The following is a 14,892-nucleotide window of genomic DNA, read 5'->3' on the forward strand; positions in this document are numbered from 1 at the left end:
TTCCAGCAAGTGGGATGTTACCATGTTGGGGAGTCATTATTCTGCCCACCACAGAGGACATCCATGCTGATACTGTACCACTCCATTACCTCCTTTGTTCTATCCATGCCGTCTAAGACTAAAGAAAGTGTCTTTGCTTGGTTGCTCTTGCTTTTGTTCTTATGGCAATTTTATGTGAGGACCACATTCTGAAATTCTGGCCAATTCATATCCCAAGGCCTTTTCACATCTCCTGTGAGTTAACCACGCCCTCCCATTTGGCACTGATGCAGTTGTGTATTTGGACCTGAGTGCAGAGGAATGGTGGCTGATCTGATTGGATGTTGGCTTCAGGGAGGCAGATGTGTATGCCCCACAGCCGAAAGGGAAGAGGGTGGAAGAACATTTTAGAGTCATCTCCGACACTAGATGCGCAGAGAGTGGAAAGTATGCTTAATAATCCAACCAACAGCAAGCCTCCTGTAATAGCAGTGTTGTTATCTTATCCCTAGGTAGGATAATGGGCAGGCCATGCCCTAGAGTTGAGTGAGTCCACAGAGCCGAAGTCCTAATATGGGGCAAACAGGAAGGAGGGACCATCAGCCACTTGATATATCCCCTTTAGAGCTTATCAGTCACGCTGTTATGGAAAAAACACGGTGTTTAGACTCAGAGGACCTTGGGTTTGAATCCCACCTGTTTCCCTTAACAGCTGTGCAGTCTTGGACAAATCAGTTAACCTCTCTGTTCTTCAGTTGTCTCACTTTTGAAGCAGAGAAGAAGAATAATATCTAATTCACATGGTGGTTGTGAGCTTAGAATATGGAAATTTGCAGTGCTCAAAGTGTGAGGCCTGTGTCGGCAGCACATACATCAATATGAATATTACCTGTCACGGGTAGTTGGGACTTAACAAATGTGGGTTGTAATTTTCCTTATCCCCCCTGAGAGCCTCATTAGGTTTACCACGCTTTGTTTTCAGTTATTGTTTGTTTCGCAGAAGAGCAAGGTCAGTGACAGATCTGTTTGTTTACCAAGTCATGGTCTCTCTTTTCCTCTCCAACTAAAAAAGCCACATGAATAACAAATTAGAGAAAACAGTGTTATTCGTTTGCATTTTTGGCTGTGCCATTTTAGCTCAACAGAGAGAGTCACGGTTCTCTGGCAGCTCCCACCATCCTGGGTATCCGTTGTGTTGCCTCAGAGCCGGGCGGGGCAGCAAGCTTGTGCACGTGAGGGATGTTGTGATTCTTTCCATCTATTCCTTTTTTTTGGTTAAACGTAAGTGAACAACGTGAGCACACACTTGCCTCACCAAAGAGAGCTTCGTGTTACATTCTGTATAAATATTACCACAGTGATTCGTCATCTCCTTTCTATACATTAGGTGAAATGGAGCCGTATGTTCTAGGTCAAGTTAAAAGTCAAAAGTTTTTTCGTGAAGAAATATAAACGCACTACCCAAACCACGAGGGGAATGAGAAAAATGGCTAAACCACAAATCACCTTTCAACTCTGAGGAAAGCCTACCCTGTAGAAAACTAGTTTAAGGGGAACTTCTTAACCCACCACCTAAGAATACGATGGAAATTTGGAAGGCAAGTGGTCCCAGGATAGAGCGGTGATTTACTAGTAATTTACTAGTAATTCAGGCCAGATTTCCAAGGTCAAATATTTCTATTTCAGTAATTTTCCTGAAGAATGATGTTATGGAACCTCCTCATATTATGCCCCCAGAGCTGTGTATGGGGTCAGCAGGAGCTGAGATGACCCCATGATTACGGATCGCAACTCATGAACCTGGACTGTGGGACAGATTCTGTGTTCTACTCACGGTGACCCTGTGAGCATAAGGCAGAACGTGATGTGTATTATTGTCCTCACCGGCCAGAGGCTCTGAGAGTTACGTGCTTTGTCTAAGACCCCAGCTTGGACGGGGCACAGCCAGGACTGGAATCCACGTCCTTGCCGACCGCGCTCACTTCCCCATACCGCGCTACTTCTGCTGACTTGGAACGTAATCGGCGCTGACAGGCTACCTTGTTCTATGATGTCACCTCGACTGGTCTGTGTACCAAAAAAACCCGTCACCTTTGGGGTCATTTCCCTGGGTGTAAAATCAGAATCAAAATATGAATATGCGGCAGAAGTACATTCACAGTGACCTTATTTATGAACAACAGCTATAAAATGAGATACATGGTTGAGAAAATGAATCTGCAGGAAGGCAATATTAGAGTGAAAAAAAGCTATGAAAACCTGTGGACATGGGTTTGAATCTGAAACTTACTACTCATTAAATATGGACTAAATTAAAGTGGCTTAACCTCTACACGTCTCACTTATTATTGTTTCTTATCTGTGGATGTGGGTAATGCTTTTCATTATACAATATTGTGTGGTGATCCAATGAGATGATGTATATCAGAGTACCTGGCACAGTCTCTGTAGCAAGGTAGTTGCACAATAAGTGTTTACTACATAAAGGATGGAGCAGGTCACTAATAATTGTTATTGTTAAAAGCGCAGATGAATCTGTTCTCTAGCAGGGAGAAAGGGTTGAGGACACCTAAGTTTTGCTTGGGGATGGGTGGGGAGGCATCAAGTTGCTGCTGGGCGGTGGCTGTGAGTGTGAGGAAATTAGACATCTAAAGTGGGTGTTAAACAAAGAGGTTACTGAAAGGGAATCGAGAGAGCGGGAGGGAGTCAGCAGACAGTCCTCAGGCTAAACCTCTTTCCTAGCAGCCTCTCCAGCCCATTTCCTGTCGTCTGTTGACCCACATTTTACACACTCTAATTCCCTGCACACAGCAGTTGGATCATACCTCTGGGCTGTCATTCATATTCTTCCCCAGAACAGTGTACCCCTCGGTTTTCATGTCGTTCACTTATCTTCCAGCCTTTGGGATTCAACCCTGGTGTCATCCTTCCAGGAAGCCTTCCTGAAACTTCCGGATTGGACAGAGGGCCCTTTTTAGTGACCTCTGCCTCCTCTGTGCATTCTTTCCTTTATTACTTCATACACTATAAAAAGTAATGATTTGTGTATGGGTCGGTCTTCCCCACTCTTCTGTGAGCTGCTCCTAAGGGCAGGGTTTTTGTCTTATTTATCTTTATATTCCTAGAATTCAGCAGTGCTCCCAGTGTAAAGGGATTACTTTAGAACCTCTGGTTGGAATTAAACTGGACTGGACCAAGGTGGGAAGCATCAGAATTCCTTGCCTATTTCATGAGGTTGTATATGAGATTAGACAGGAAGAAGAACAAAGGAGGGGGGGAGGGGGGTGGGAGGAGAAGAATTATTATTATACAGGAAAGTAGTGTAAATCTTTATAATTCCCAGTTATAATAAGTAGTAAAAGTGGGTCAGTCAGATTTTTTTTTCCCCTTACAAGCAACATCTATACAGATACTTAAATATCGCCACTCAAAAGATTTCAGGCAGCCCGTAAAGTTCAAGTTTTATCTCAGAGGCTTCTGTGTACATTATTCATATACAGCATAAAAATAAGTCATATCAGGCTCAGCTGAAGGTAAGACCATGTCGAGAAAGTACAGTACAGTAAAGAACCAGGGAGACGTTTTCAGGGAAACTCCTTGGAGGAGAGTCGGTCTCCACACTCATTCAATCTCAGTTTTTCTCAGTTCAGGCCACAATGTATAAGAACTGGAATGGGGAACATCCGTTTAATGGTTACCGGCTCGGGCTCTGAAACCAGCCTGCCTTTCTTCTAATCCTGTGTCTTTTACTTACTCTGTATGGACTCGAGCAAGTAAATTCTCCACTGCTTGCCTCAGTTTCCTCATCTATAAAATGAGGATTAAAAGAGTTAATACTTGTAAGGGGTTTAAGCAGTGCCTGGCCCATAGCAAATGCTCAGTAAATATAATTATTCACTATCTTTAGTCCTTCTTTGTTCATTGTCAAATGCGAGGGTATCAATTGCTCAAACGTCATTATTTGTATATCTATCCATCTGTCCATGCATTAATTTAACAAGTATTTTTGAGTGCTGACTGTGTCTGGTACTGTGTTGGGTGCCAATGGCACAGAAAATGAGTAAGACATGGCCCTGTGCCTAGTAAATTCACGGTATTGTGTGTGTACACACGTGCGCTTACGTGCGTGGGTAAGGGAGACTTACAGTTAAGCAGGTAATTTTAACAAACTTGATAAGTGCTCTACACGGAGAAGCACATGCTCATTAGGTCCCATGAAGAGAGGGACCTAATGCAGTTCCAGATGGTCAGGACAAGCTTTCCAGTAGAAGTGATACTGAAGTTGGGTATGAGTTGGCCAAGTGAGAGTTGCAGGTGAGTGGGGCAGGTATATTTTATACCAAAGTAGCCACCTTGATAGAGGCCTGAAAGCAAGAAAATTGTGAGTGGGTCAGTATGGAAAGTCAAGCAGGGAGTGACTAGATGCAAGTCTGGCCAGGAAAGGAGTTGTTATACCACCAGGGGCCTTTCCTGCCAGGTAATGAGAGTTTGGGTGTATCCTGTGTTAGCCAGTAGAGAAGCCCTGAAGACATCTTAGCAGAGATGAAAATGTTTAGATAGTTTCTGTCGTTTGAACTGGGTCCCTTGGAAAGTTTTGTTAATTCCCAGCATGTAGAATTTACTGCTGCTGCTTTTAGGCCCCGCTGTTTCCCTGTAGACTCCTATCACAGCCCTGTAGCCCTTTATTGAACTTACCTGTTTTTAATTCTGTCTCAGGAGACCGAAAGCACCTCAAAGACTATGTTTTATTTATCTCTGTATCCACAGAATCTATAACAGTGCTTGGCACAGAGCAGGCTCTTCACGGAGGCTTGATTAAAAAACAGGGTTTGATTTTAGGAAAATGTATTTCTTCTTATATTTCTAGAGCAAAGCATTATCAGCTAAAATCTAGGCATTCAAGTCAGTGAACTGAGTGGTCTTTTTCACGGGGGCAGTGTGATCCCTAAGAGCTGATGCCCCCCGGATTCCTAATCCATCCACGAGCACTGCTGTGTGTCCGCACTGTGCTCGGCATTGAGGGAGATGTTTTTTAAATTGAAGTATAGTTGATTTACAATATCGTGTTAGTTTCAGGTGTACAGCACAGTGATCCAGTTATATGTGTGTGTGTGTGTGTGTGTGTGTGTGTGTGTGTGTGTGTTCCTTTTCATATCCTTTTCCCTTATAGGTTATTATGAAATATTGAGTAGAGTTACCTGTGCTATACAGTAGGTCCTTGTTGGTTATCTGTTTTATATATAGTCGTGTGTATATGTTAATCCAAATACTTTAAGATCTCATTAGATAGTTGTGAAACTACTGCATACATACACAGAACAACCCTCACATCCCCAGGATGTGTCTGGGAATGCTCAGTTCTCAGTAAATGTTTGTGACTAAATAATAATGGAAGAAGGTGTGAGGAATGTCTGCTAAATGTTCTGAGTCCAGTTGAGGGAAAGTCTGTGAGATAGTTTAATCTCATAGGGTTTCATTGAGGAACCTGGGCCTTGGAAGAGAAAAAAGATCTGGAGAGAGAGAAGAAAGAGGCAGAGGATTCTAAAGAGGGAGAAATAGCATGAACATCACTTCATAGAGACTAATCACCACTTAATGAAATCTAAGCAACTGGAAATCATGAAAGCTCTGATAATAGTTGGGTATGTTGGAATTCACATAAGAGAGCCAATTCCAGGCAAATTGTAATTTGGACGGTGTATGTGAAAGGACTAGCAGTTGCTTTAGCAAATAGCCTAAGTGGGCCTTCACGACAATGTTAATTAAAGCCAAGTTAATTAGTTAATTAAAACAAAAGTAGCAAATGATAGTTTCTAAAATTACGGTGGAGACAATGCTAATGTTTCTGCCACCTGCCTAGAAACCCTGGGGAGGGTTTTACCTTCTGATAAAATTTATAATTTAGGGCTATAGGCCTCTGTCATTAATTTAGCCATGAAAGGTCCACTGCTGGGCTTCCCTGGTGGCGCAGTGGTTGAGAGTCCGCCTGCCGATGCAGGGGACACGGGTTCGTGCCCCGGTCTGGGAAGATCCCACATGCCGCGGAGCGGCTGGGCCCGTGAGCCATGGCTGCTGAGCCTGCGCATCCGGAGCCTGTGCTCCGCAATGGGAGAGGCCACAACAGTGAGAGGCCCGCATACCACAAAAAAAAAAAAAAGGTCCACTGCTTCTCAGAACCTCAGCTCCATGACCCTGGAAACTCTGAATGTTGTAGAGCCAGAACTTTAGACTCATCAAATTCAATGCTTTATTTAGGTCAGAACTGGTTTTGTGTTCATTTGTCAATTTGCAGCTGAAGTGAAGGCCCTAAACGGAAGCATGGCTATCTGCCTGACAGTGATTTGATGCTGCACGATGTCGTGCTGGAAGATTAGTGTCTAAAACCAAAATGTGAATCACAGGGACCTCTATACATTGATGGCATAAATAGTATGTTTCTCTATAAAAAAATCTATAGTGACTCACTCCCTCTTAAATAAAAATCTCCCCTTGCTATTTCAGTGAATTGAGTGACTGACTCCGGGCACTTTTCTTTTTTGTGCTCTAGGGTGAGCCTATTTAACTTCTCAGAAAACTGCTCAGACCTGTTCGAATTAGCTCTATTCTTCCCTTAGGTGCTCAGAGAACAGAAGTGATTCTCTCTCCAAGATCGGAGGTGGAACTGGCTCTTTCTAGCCCCCTTCTCACTGAAGATATGAACTATTCTTCAGGCCCCCAGAAACCTTTCTTCTCTTTTGGCTATGATGATGGTTTCCAAAGAGAATCACCCTTGTAGTATCAATTCTCCAGCAGGTTAAGGGAGTTACTTGAAAAAGTAGTGTTGTGTTCAGTAAGCTTAGGGGAAGATGGAAAAGGATTAACACATGAGTGATTGGTTTATACACTGCAAGACTTTTCAGTTTTTATCTCCAGTAAAAGAATAGTCAGAGTCTCTTCAAGCTTGTTTGACCAAATACACTTTTTTTCAAGGAGCAATTTTGTCAGACTCGCTTTCCAAAGAAAACATTCTGGGAGATGCTCCACTCCGATGCCAAAAAGCTAAGGCCTGAGTTAAAAACTGCTGCATAACATAACTAGTCATGAGACCATGGACAGGTGTTCTAACCATACTGGACCACAGACCCCTCATGTGAAAAATGGGAATGATTATTGCTTCTACTTTCAGTATTTTGTGACCACTAGACTATTCTGTTAATATTACTCCTGCCACTAATGCTACTAGGTACTTCACTTTCCATGGTAGACACTATTCACTGGTGTATCCAACAAGCACTTGACAGCTTCCTTTCAGTCTCCATTTCAGAAGATGTAAAAGCTAAATGCATGCTTTCCAATACTCTCTTGCAGCTAGGGGTAGCTATATTGAGACAGTTTGGGCCAATAAGACATAAAGGCAAATTCGTAGGGGACTCTGAGAAGATTATTGTTTTCCCTCATAAAGGGGTACAATGCATGGAGCTCTTGTGCATTCATCAGTAAAAGGCCTAGAGAATAGCAGAGATGTTGGCTCTGGCATCACTGAGCCCTGGAGGAACGCCAGGAGCAGGCTATCTGCATATTTCTTGTAACACGAGGAAAATGAAAGGCAAACAAGTCATGTAAATCTCTGAAAAGCAGGTTGACTTGCAGCTGAACACACTTCTAAAGATTTACCTACCATCTATTGAGTGCTTTCTATGTGCTGATAGAAAGCATTTAATACATATCAATTCAGTTACTCCTTACCACAGGGGTTATTATGTACCATTTCACAGGTGAGGAAACAGACAGAAGCACCTTGTTCAAATTCACGCAGAGTGTGCACTAACTTTTGGAAATATAGTTACTATAACCTCAGAAGTTATTATTATCTTTTTCACTCTAAATTAGGCAATTAGTGTCCTCTCTAGAATGGAGCCCTCACCGTCTGCCAGGAGACGTGGAAGGGACATATATAAGCCTTTTCGGAAACAGGACCCAAACCCAATCTGGATTTATAGCAGCCTACTTCACCATACACTAGATGGAAGCAGAACCAGGCTAGGCTGAGCAGAGCAGCTGCTTCTCCCCAAAGACCTACATCCGAAGATCTAGGTTACATATTTAATGTCACTCTAGATCCCAACAGATAGGCTTATTGGCATATTACAGAATTCAAGCCTGAGAAGCACAACTAATGAAAGTGATTTAGACTAAAATGTGAAAATCTTAGGAGCACTCAAGTTCACTTGTTCCCCATTAATTAAGCCCCAGTGTGAAAGGCAATGTGATACATACTGGCCTTTATAAAACTATAAACTAAAAGGTGAGATAAATCCATACATAAGCAGTTATATCTACAATGTTCTGAACATCTTGATTTTGGATCACAGAGAAGGAATACCTAGTTTGAGAGCTCATGGGAGGTATAGAGGAATTTTAGTTTGGATCTAACTTTATTTCTTAGAATTATAGCTTCAAAGCAGGGAGCAGCTATGGGATGTATGTGATGCAAGGGTATTATAGCTTTCTCAGGCCTTTCTTCTTCTCTATATCAGAAGCAGGTCCCAGCGTGAATATCCTGGTTAATGGCAAAAAGAAGTCTCTGTATAATCAGAGGATAGCCTGTCTCAGCCATAATCATATAGACAGACCAGCATTTGCCAAGACCTCATACAGAAAAGCCAACAATTGCCAAAGGTGCCTCTGTACCTTCTTTCATATTCTAATACCCAGATGTGCTGACTACAGAATCCAATCATTAAGAACTACATGACCCTAGAGACATGGATGGGTCTAGAGACTGTCATACAGAGTGAAGTAAGTCAGAAAGAGAAAAACAAATATCGTATATTAACTCATGTATGTGGAACCTAGAAAAATGGTACAGTTGAACTGGTTTGCAGGGCAGAAATAGAGACACAGATGTAGAGAACAAACATATGGACACCAAGGGGGGAAAGTGGCGGCGGGGTGTGTGTGATGAATTGGGAGATTGGGATTGACATGTATACACTGATATGTATAAAATAGATAATGAATAAGAACCTTCTGTATTAAAAAAAATAAAAATAAAGCCCTCTGTTTAAGAACTTCCAAAAAAACCCCCAAAAAACAAACAAAAAAACAACAACTACATGACCCTGTAGGGAAAACAAGTTAAAATAGGACCCCAAATCCTAAGAATTCCTGTTTCTATTGGCATTACCAGTGAATTTTGTTGCTTATGCTGCCCTTTTATTTACTAAATTAGAAATGAAGTAGTTGAAAATAGTAATCTAATGTTATTAGAGGGATGATAGAATTATAGCAAAACATGAGATCAGTGGGTGGGAATCTTGAGCAGAAACTGATGACCACAGGAGTGCAGGGGATATTTGTAATACAGATCACAGCAGGCTTTGTTTATGGTTTCCTTTGCTGTGCAAAAGCTTGTAAGTTTAATTAGGTCCCATGTGTTTATTTTTGTTTTTATTTTCATTACTCTGGGTGGTGGATTGAAAAAGATCTTGCTGTGATTTATGTCAAAGAGTGTTCTGCCTATATTTTCCTCTAAGAGTTTTATAGTGTCCAGTCTTACATTTAGGTCTCTAATCCATTTTGAGTTTATTTTTGTGTATGGTGTTAGGGAGTGTTCTAATTTCATTCTTTTACATGTAGCTGTTCAGTTTTCCCATCACAACTTACTGAAGAGACTGTCTTTTCTCCATTGTATATTCTTGCCTCCTTTGTCATAGATTAGGTGGCGATAGGTGTGTGGGTTTATCTCTAGACTTTCTATACGGTTCAATTGATCTCTATTTCTGTTTTTGTGCCAGTGCCATACTGTCTTGATTACTGTAGCTTTGTAGCATAGTCTGAAGTCAGGGAGCCTGATTCCTCCAGCTCTACTTTCTCAAGATTGCTTTGGCTATTCGGGGTCTTTTGTGTTGCCATACAAAAGACAACCCTCAGAATCAGAAAAAATATTTGCAGACGAAGCAACTGACAAGGGATTAATCTCCCAGATATACAAACAGCTCATGCAGCTCAATATCATAAAAACAAACAACCCAATCAAAAAATGGGCAGAAGACCTAAATACACACTTCACCAAAGAAGACGTACGTATGGCCGACAAACACATGAAAAGATGCTCAACGTCACTAACTATTAGAGAAATGCAAATCAAAACTACAATGAGGTATCACCTCACACCGGTCAGAATGGCCATTATCAAAAGATCTACAAACAATAAATGCTGGGGAGGGTGTGGAGAAGAGGGAACCCTCCTACACTGTTGGTGGGAATGTAAATTGTTACAGCCACAGTGGAGAACAGTATGGAGGTTCCTTAAAAAACTAAAAATAGAGCTACCATATGACCCAGCAATCCCACTCCTAGGCATATACCCTGAGAAAACCATAATTTGAAAGGATTCATGCATGCATGCTGATGTTCATTGCAGCACTATTTATGATAGCTAAGAACATGGAAGCAACCTCAATGTCCATCAGCAGAGGAATGGATAAAGTAGATGTGGTACATATATATACAAGGGAATATTACTCAGCCATAAAAAGGAACAAAATAGTGCCATTTGCAGAGACGAAGGTGGACCTAGAGATTGTCATACAGAGTGACATAAGTCAGAAAGAGAAAAACAAATATCGCGTAATATCGCTTATATGTGGAATCTAGAAAAAATGGTGAACTTATTTGCAAAGCAGAAATAGAGTTACAGATGTAGAGAACAAATTTATGGTTACTAAGGGGGAAAGGGGAGGTGGGATGAATTGGGAGATTGGGACTGACATATATACACTACTATGTATAAAAAAAAAAAACTAATGAGAACCAACTGTATAGCACAGGGAACTCTACTCAGTGCTCTGTGGTGACCTAAATGGGAAGGAAATGTAAAAAAGAGTGGATATATGTATACGTATAACTGATTCACTTTGCTGTACAGCAGAAAATAACACAAGATTGTAAAGCAACTATACTCCACTAAAAATTAATTAAAACAAAAACAACTGATCATTGTAGCCTTAATCTTATGAAAGTTAGTAGAACCACTAGGGGGAAGTAGTGTGCACACTTGAAGACAAGCAAAAAGTAGCTACCACATTACTACATTCTCCAGTCCATTCATTCAACAAACATACCAATGAATGATTATTGAGTGTCTTCTATGTGTCAAGCACCCTTCCCAGTACTTCTAGGCCCTGGAGGCACAGTGATGAACAAGGTAGACAAGGCCTCCACTCCCAAGCTTATCCTGCTTAGATTGGGACAAAGGGTATGTTCTACAGTCTGGCTAGAAGCTAGACAATGTAAAAATGGAGATGCTCTAGAAAGCCCAGGCTATACAATCAATGTATGTATAGGTTTGTTCTGCCTTATATGATGCTCTCTTTGTTATGAAGACCCTCCTCATTGCACACCTGACACAGAGACATTCAGGTATGGACAAAGACTGACAGCTGTTAACTTAGTTAATAATAATAGCAAACACTTAAGAAGTACTTATTGTGTGGCATACACTTACATGTATTTACTTATTTAGTCTTACAACCACTGTATGTAATATGTATTTCATTAACTCCATTCATCAGAGGAGGAAATGGAGGCATAGAGACGTTAAGTGATTTGCCTGTGGTTATACAGCTAGTAAGTGACGCTGCCCAGCTAACTGGGATGTTTAATCCCAGTGCTGCCCAGCTCTGCACTCTGCTACCTCCAATAAAGTGTCTATTGTGTGCTTGCGCTATTTCTTTCACTCTTGACAATCCTATGCGGTAGGTGATATGATCTCAATTTGGCAGATGAAGGAAGCAAGGCTCAGAGACAAGAAATGGTAGTGCCGGTGTTCAAACTCAGGACAAGCTGGCTACAAGGCCAGTGCTCTTCACCATTGCTGCATGTTCTCTCCATGGAGCCTGCCCTGGTGAGTTTTTGGGGTGTTTAGGCACAGTCTCACAATTCCGTCCCTCCAGCAACCGGTTTGTTTTCTCTATCAGGATTCCCTGGAAGATTTTATTTGAAGAGAGAGTTTAAAGAGAGGCTGATAAAATAAAAGTTTGGAAAAAATAAATTTTCTTGGATAAAATAAAAGGCTTATCTTGCAGAAGTTGCAGAAAAAGAATGTTTTAGAAGTCACGAAGGCAGATGGAAAATATTCCAGCAGTTAGATATATGGAAGGTCTTCTATGTATAGGCCATGACATACCCAGGATTTATTGAGGAAGTAGAAGGGGTTATTTTTCCCAAGGTTTACAGTTTAGTTGAATACCCTGCACAGTGTACGTGGAAAGAGATGAGAGGCATATAGGAATCAGAAAAGAATTGAGAGAGGCAAGGATACATGTTAATAATGCAAATGAATTGGGTCATGCGGATAAACTCCCAAGTACCCTATGAGTCCTTTTTAGTCCTCAGCAGACACAGTCCTCAGCAGACACAGTACCTTTACCATCACCCATAATTCAGGCTTTGAAGAATCAGGGCTGATAGGAAAGTAGGATTTTTCAGGAAGGCTAAATGATGGTATAAGAGAATTGTTCAAGGATTAGTATTTAGCTATCTTCCATTTGAAAAATGCTTATCTTCCACTTATTTGTCTAGATTTTAGGAAAATTCTCAAATCTCTATAGAGTTTGCAGACTGATGCTCTGACTAGCTCTTTTGATGTGTTTTCTTAAACATTATTCCCAGTAACAATCTATGTAGCCTTTTTAATACCTCCAAATTTGTTCTCAAGCCACTGATAAGATGATCTCATTGCCTTTTGAAGTGCCTTAGGGGGCATTTATCACATAACAAGGTCCTCCACATGGAGGGATATCATTGGCTGTTGGCTTCAGATTCTTTTCAGATGGCCATTGGCCGATAACTACTACCTGGGACGCTGGCCTTCGTGGATGAGATGAGACTATGGACAACAGAGAAAGTGGGAAACTGGCTGGTTGTTTAGCAAGGTTATATGCAAAGCCCCTTTGTTGTTTTGCCCCTTTCAGCTACTTAGACATGTCCCAAAGAGTTCAAGTTGCCCATTAAGAATGAAAGTATAGGGCTTCCCTGGTGGCGCAGTGGTTGAGAGTCCGCCTGCCGATGCAGGGGACACGGGTTCGTGCCCCGGTCCGGGAAGATCCCACATGCCGTGGAGCGGCTGGGCCTGTGAGCCATGGCCACTGAGCCTACGCGTCCGGAGCCTGTGCTCCGCAACGGGAGAGGCCACAGCAGTGAGAGGCCCTTGTACCGCAAAAAAAAAAAAAAAAAAAAAAAAAAGAATAAAAGTATAAATTATATATTTCTTGTGCCTCTGTGGGATGGGCAGTCAAGGGTCCTTCTGGGCTTGAGAGAGGTTCAGGCACATGTAAGTGCAGTCAGATGTGTAAGGCTCTTGGTGCTCTGCTCTCAGCATAATCTTTGTTAACACTAATTTTCTCTGTTCTATGCGGGTGAATTAGAATTTAGTCCATGGTATATCTCTGTCCCCTCAGGACCCCGAGGTCCTTGCCTTGCCTTAGTGATTTAGCTGTGCTCTCCCTGTTCTTCTGACCTCACTTCCCTTTTGTTGTAAGTCTTTGCTTTTTTTTCTCTATCTCAACTTTTATGTTTCTGGCCTTAGGTTAAGTCACCAGGCCCATACCCAATTAACTCCATAAAAACCATTCAGTGCAAACGTCCAAAGCCCTTTCCCAGCACCCTGCCTCCCCTAGTTTCAGTTATTCAGGTATTTCGCATCTCAAAGGCCTGGGAAACAAATGCCACTGATTCCGCCCTAGGGGCCAGTGCTCTACGGCACCTGCAAAACTTTTACCTTAGGGTTTCCCCAGAGGAGCCCCTCCTCTTCCACAGGTTGACCAGGCTGCTGGATCTGCTGGCTGCCGAGGAGGACTTGCCATCCCCCACGTGCATGCGCACCACCGTGGACGTGGTGAAGGCGCTGCGCACGTTCCTCTCTGGTTTGGCCAGGATGATGTATACCTTCGGCACAAACATGCAGCCGAGGGCCACTGTGGCGCTGAGGCTGACTGAGAAACACATGGTGATGATTTTGTAGTTGCTGCCGAAGTAGATGGGCACGAAGGCCAGCCATATAATGCAGGTGGTGTACATTGTGAAGGCGATATACTTGGCCTCGTTGAAGTTGGCTGGAACATTTCTGGTCTTGAAAGCATAGAAGGTACAGCTCAAAATCAGCAATCCATTGTATCCAAGAGGAGTGACAACTCCTAGGTTGGTGGTGTTGCAAATCAGGTAGACTTCTCGAATGCTTGGGTAGTCGTGCATTATGTCGGGAGGCTCCATTATAAAGAGGGCGATGATGATGCCCAGCTGGATGCATATGAGAATGAAAGCAATCACTAGCTGGGCACAGGCACTCATGAATCTGGGCTTTTTGGTACAGATCTTCTTCTTGCTGCCAGCCAGGATCCTTGCAATACGATTGGTCTTGGTTACAAGGGCTGAATAGCTCATGGCTGGGGAGAGACCGATGCCTATTCTCTGAAGGTAGCAGTAAATCTGTTTGGGCTTTGCAATGAGGCAGAAGGTACATAAGTAGCCCAGGCAGATGCCAGCAAGGATAATGTAGCAGAGTTCCCTGCTGGAGGACTTGACTACTGGTGTATCACGGTAAATGATGAAGACTGCGGTGACAAACAGGGTGGCTAGCAGGCCGAGGCAGGCAAACACCACAGCTGCAATGGGCTCAGGGTCACCCCAGCGAAGATACTGTACTGGGATCAAATCACAACCTGCAGAGACACAGACACATATTGAAAAAGAAGGAAGAAATATTGACTTGGGTCACTTGTGCCTAAGTTGTAAGCAGGTGCCTATGACCCTTAGAGTTTGTCTCCAGTCTACCCTTCTAAGCTCAGTATCCCATACGACTCCTTTCTTCATATATTCAGTCATAAAATATTTATCTTTAGATTATCAAATACAGACTCTGTGACAGGAGCT

At 42.4% G+C, this 14,892-nt stretch overlaps 1 protein-coding gene and 1 long non-coding RNA gene across 7 annotated transcripts in view; one reads left to right on the forward strand and one right to left on the reverse strand.

The window, feature by feature from the left end:
* The window catches only part of GRM5 (glutamate metabotropic receptor 5), a 549,516-nt gene that overhangs the window by 44,909 nt on the left and 489,715 nt on the right, over positions 1 to 14,892 (reverse strand). For all 6 annotated transcript variants that reach the window (XM_030835853.2, XM_060303882.1, XM_060303883.1 and 3 more), the window contains one exon: positions 13,742 to 14,681. In XM_030835853.2, coding sequence (XP_030691713.1) covers positions 13,742 to 14,681 — 940 coding nt within the window. The remainder of the gene's footprint in view (positions 1 to 13,741; positions 14,682 to 14,892) is intronic.
* The window catches only part of LOC115841685 (uncharacterized), a 256,481-nt gene that overhangs the window by 42,179 nt on the left and 199,410 nt on the right, over positions 1 to 14,892 (forward strand). The window lies entirely within an intron of this gene.

This window comes from Globicephala melas, chromosome 8, assembly GCF_963455315.2.
Source record: "Globicephala melas chromosome 8, mGloMel1.2, whole genome shotgun sequence".
Classification (NCBI taxonomy): Eukaryota; Metazoa; Chordata; class Mammalia; order Artiodactyla; family Delphinidae; genus Globicephala; species Globicephala melas.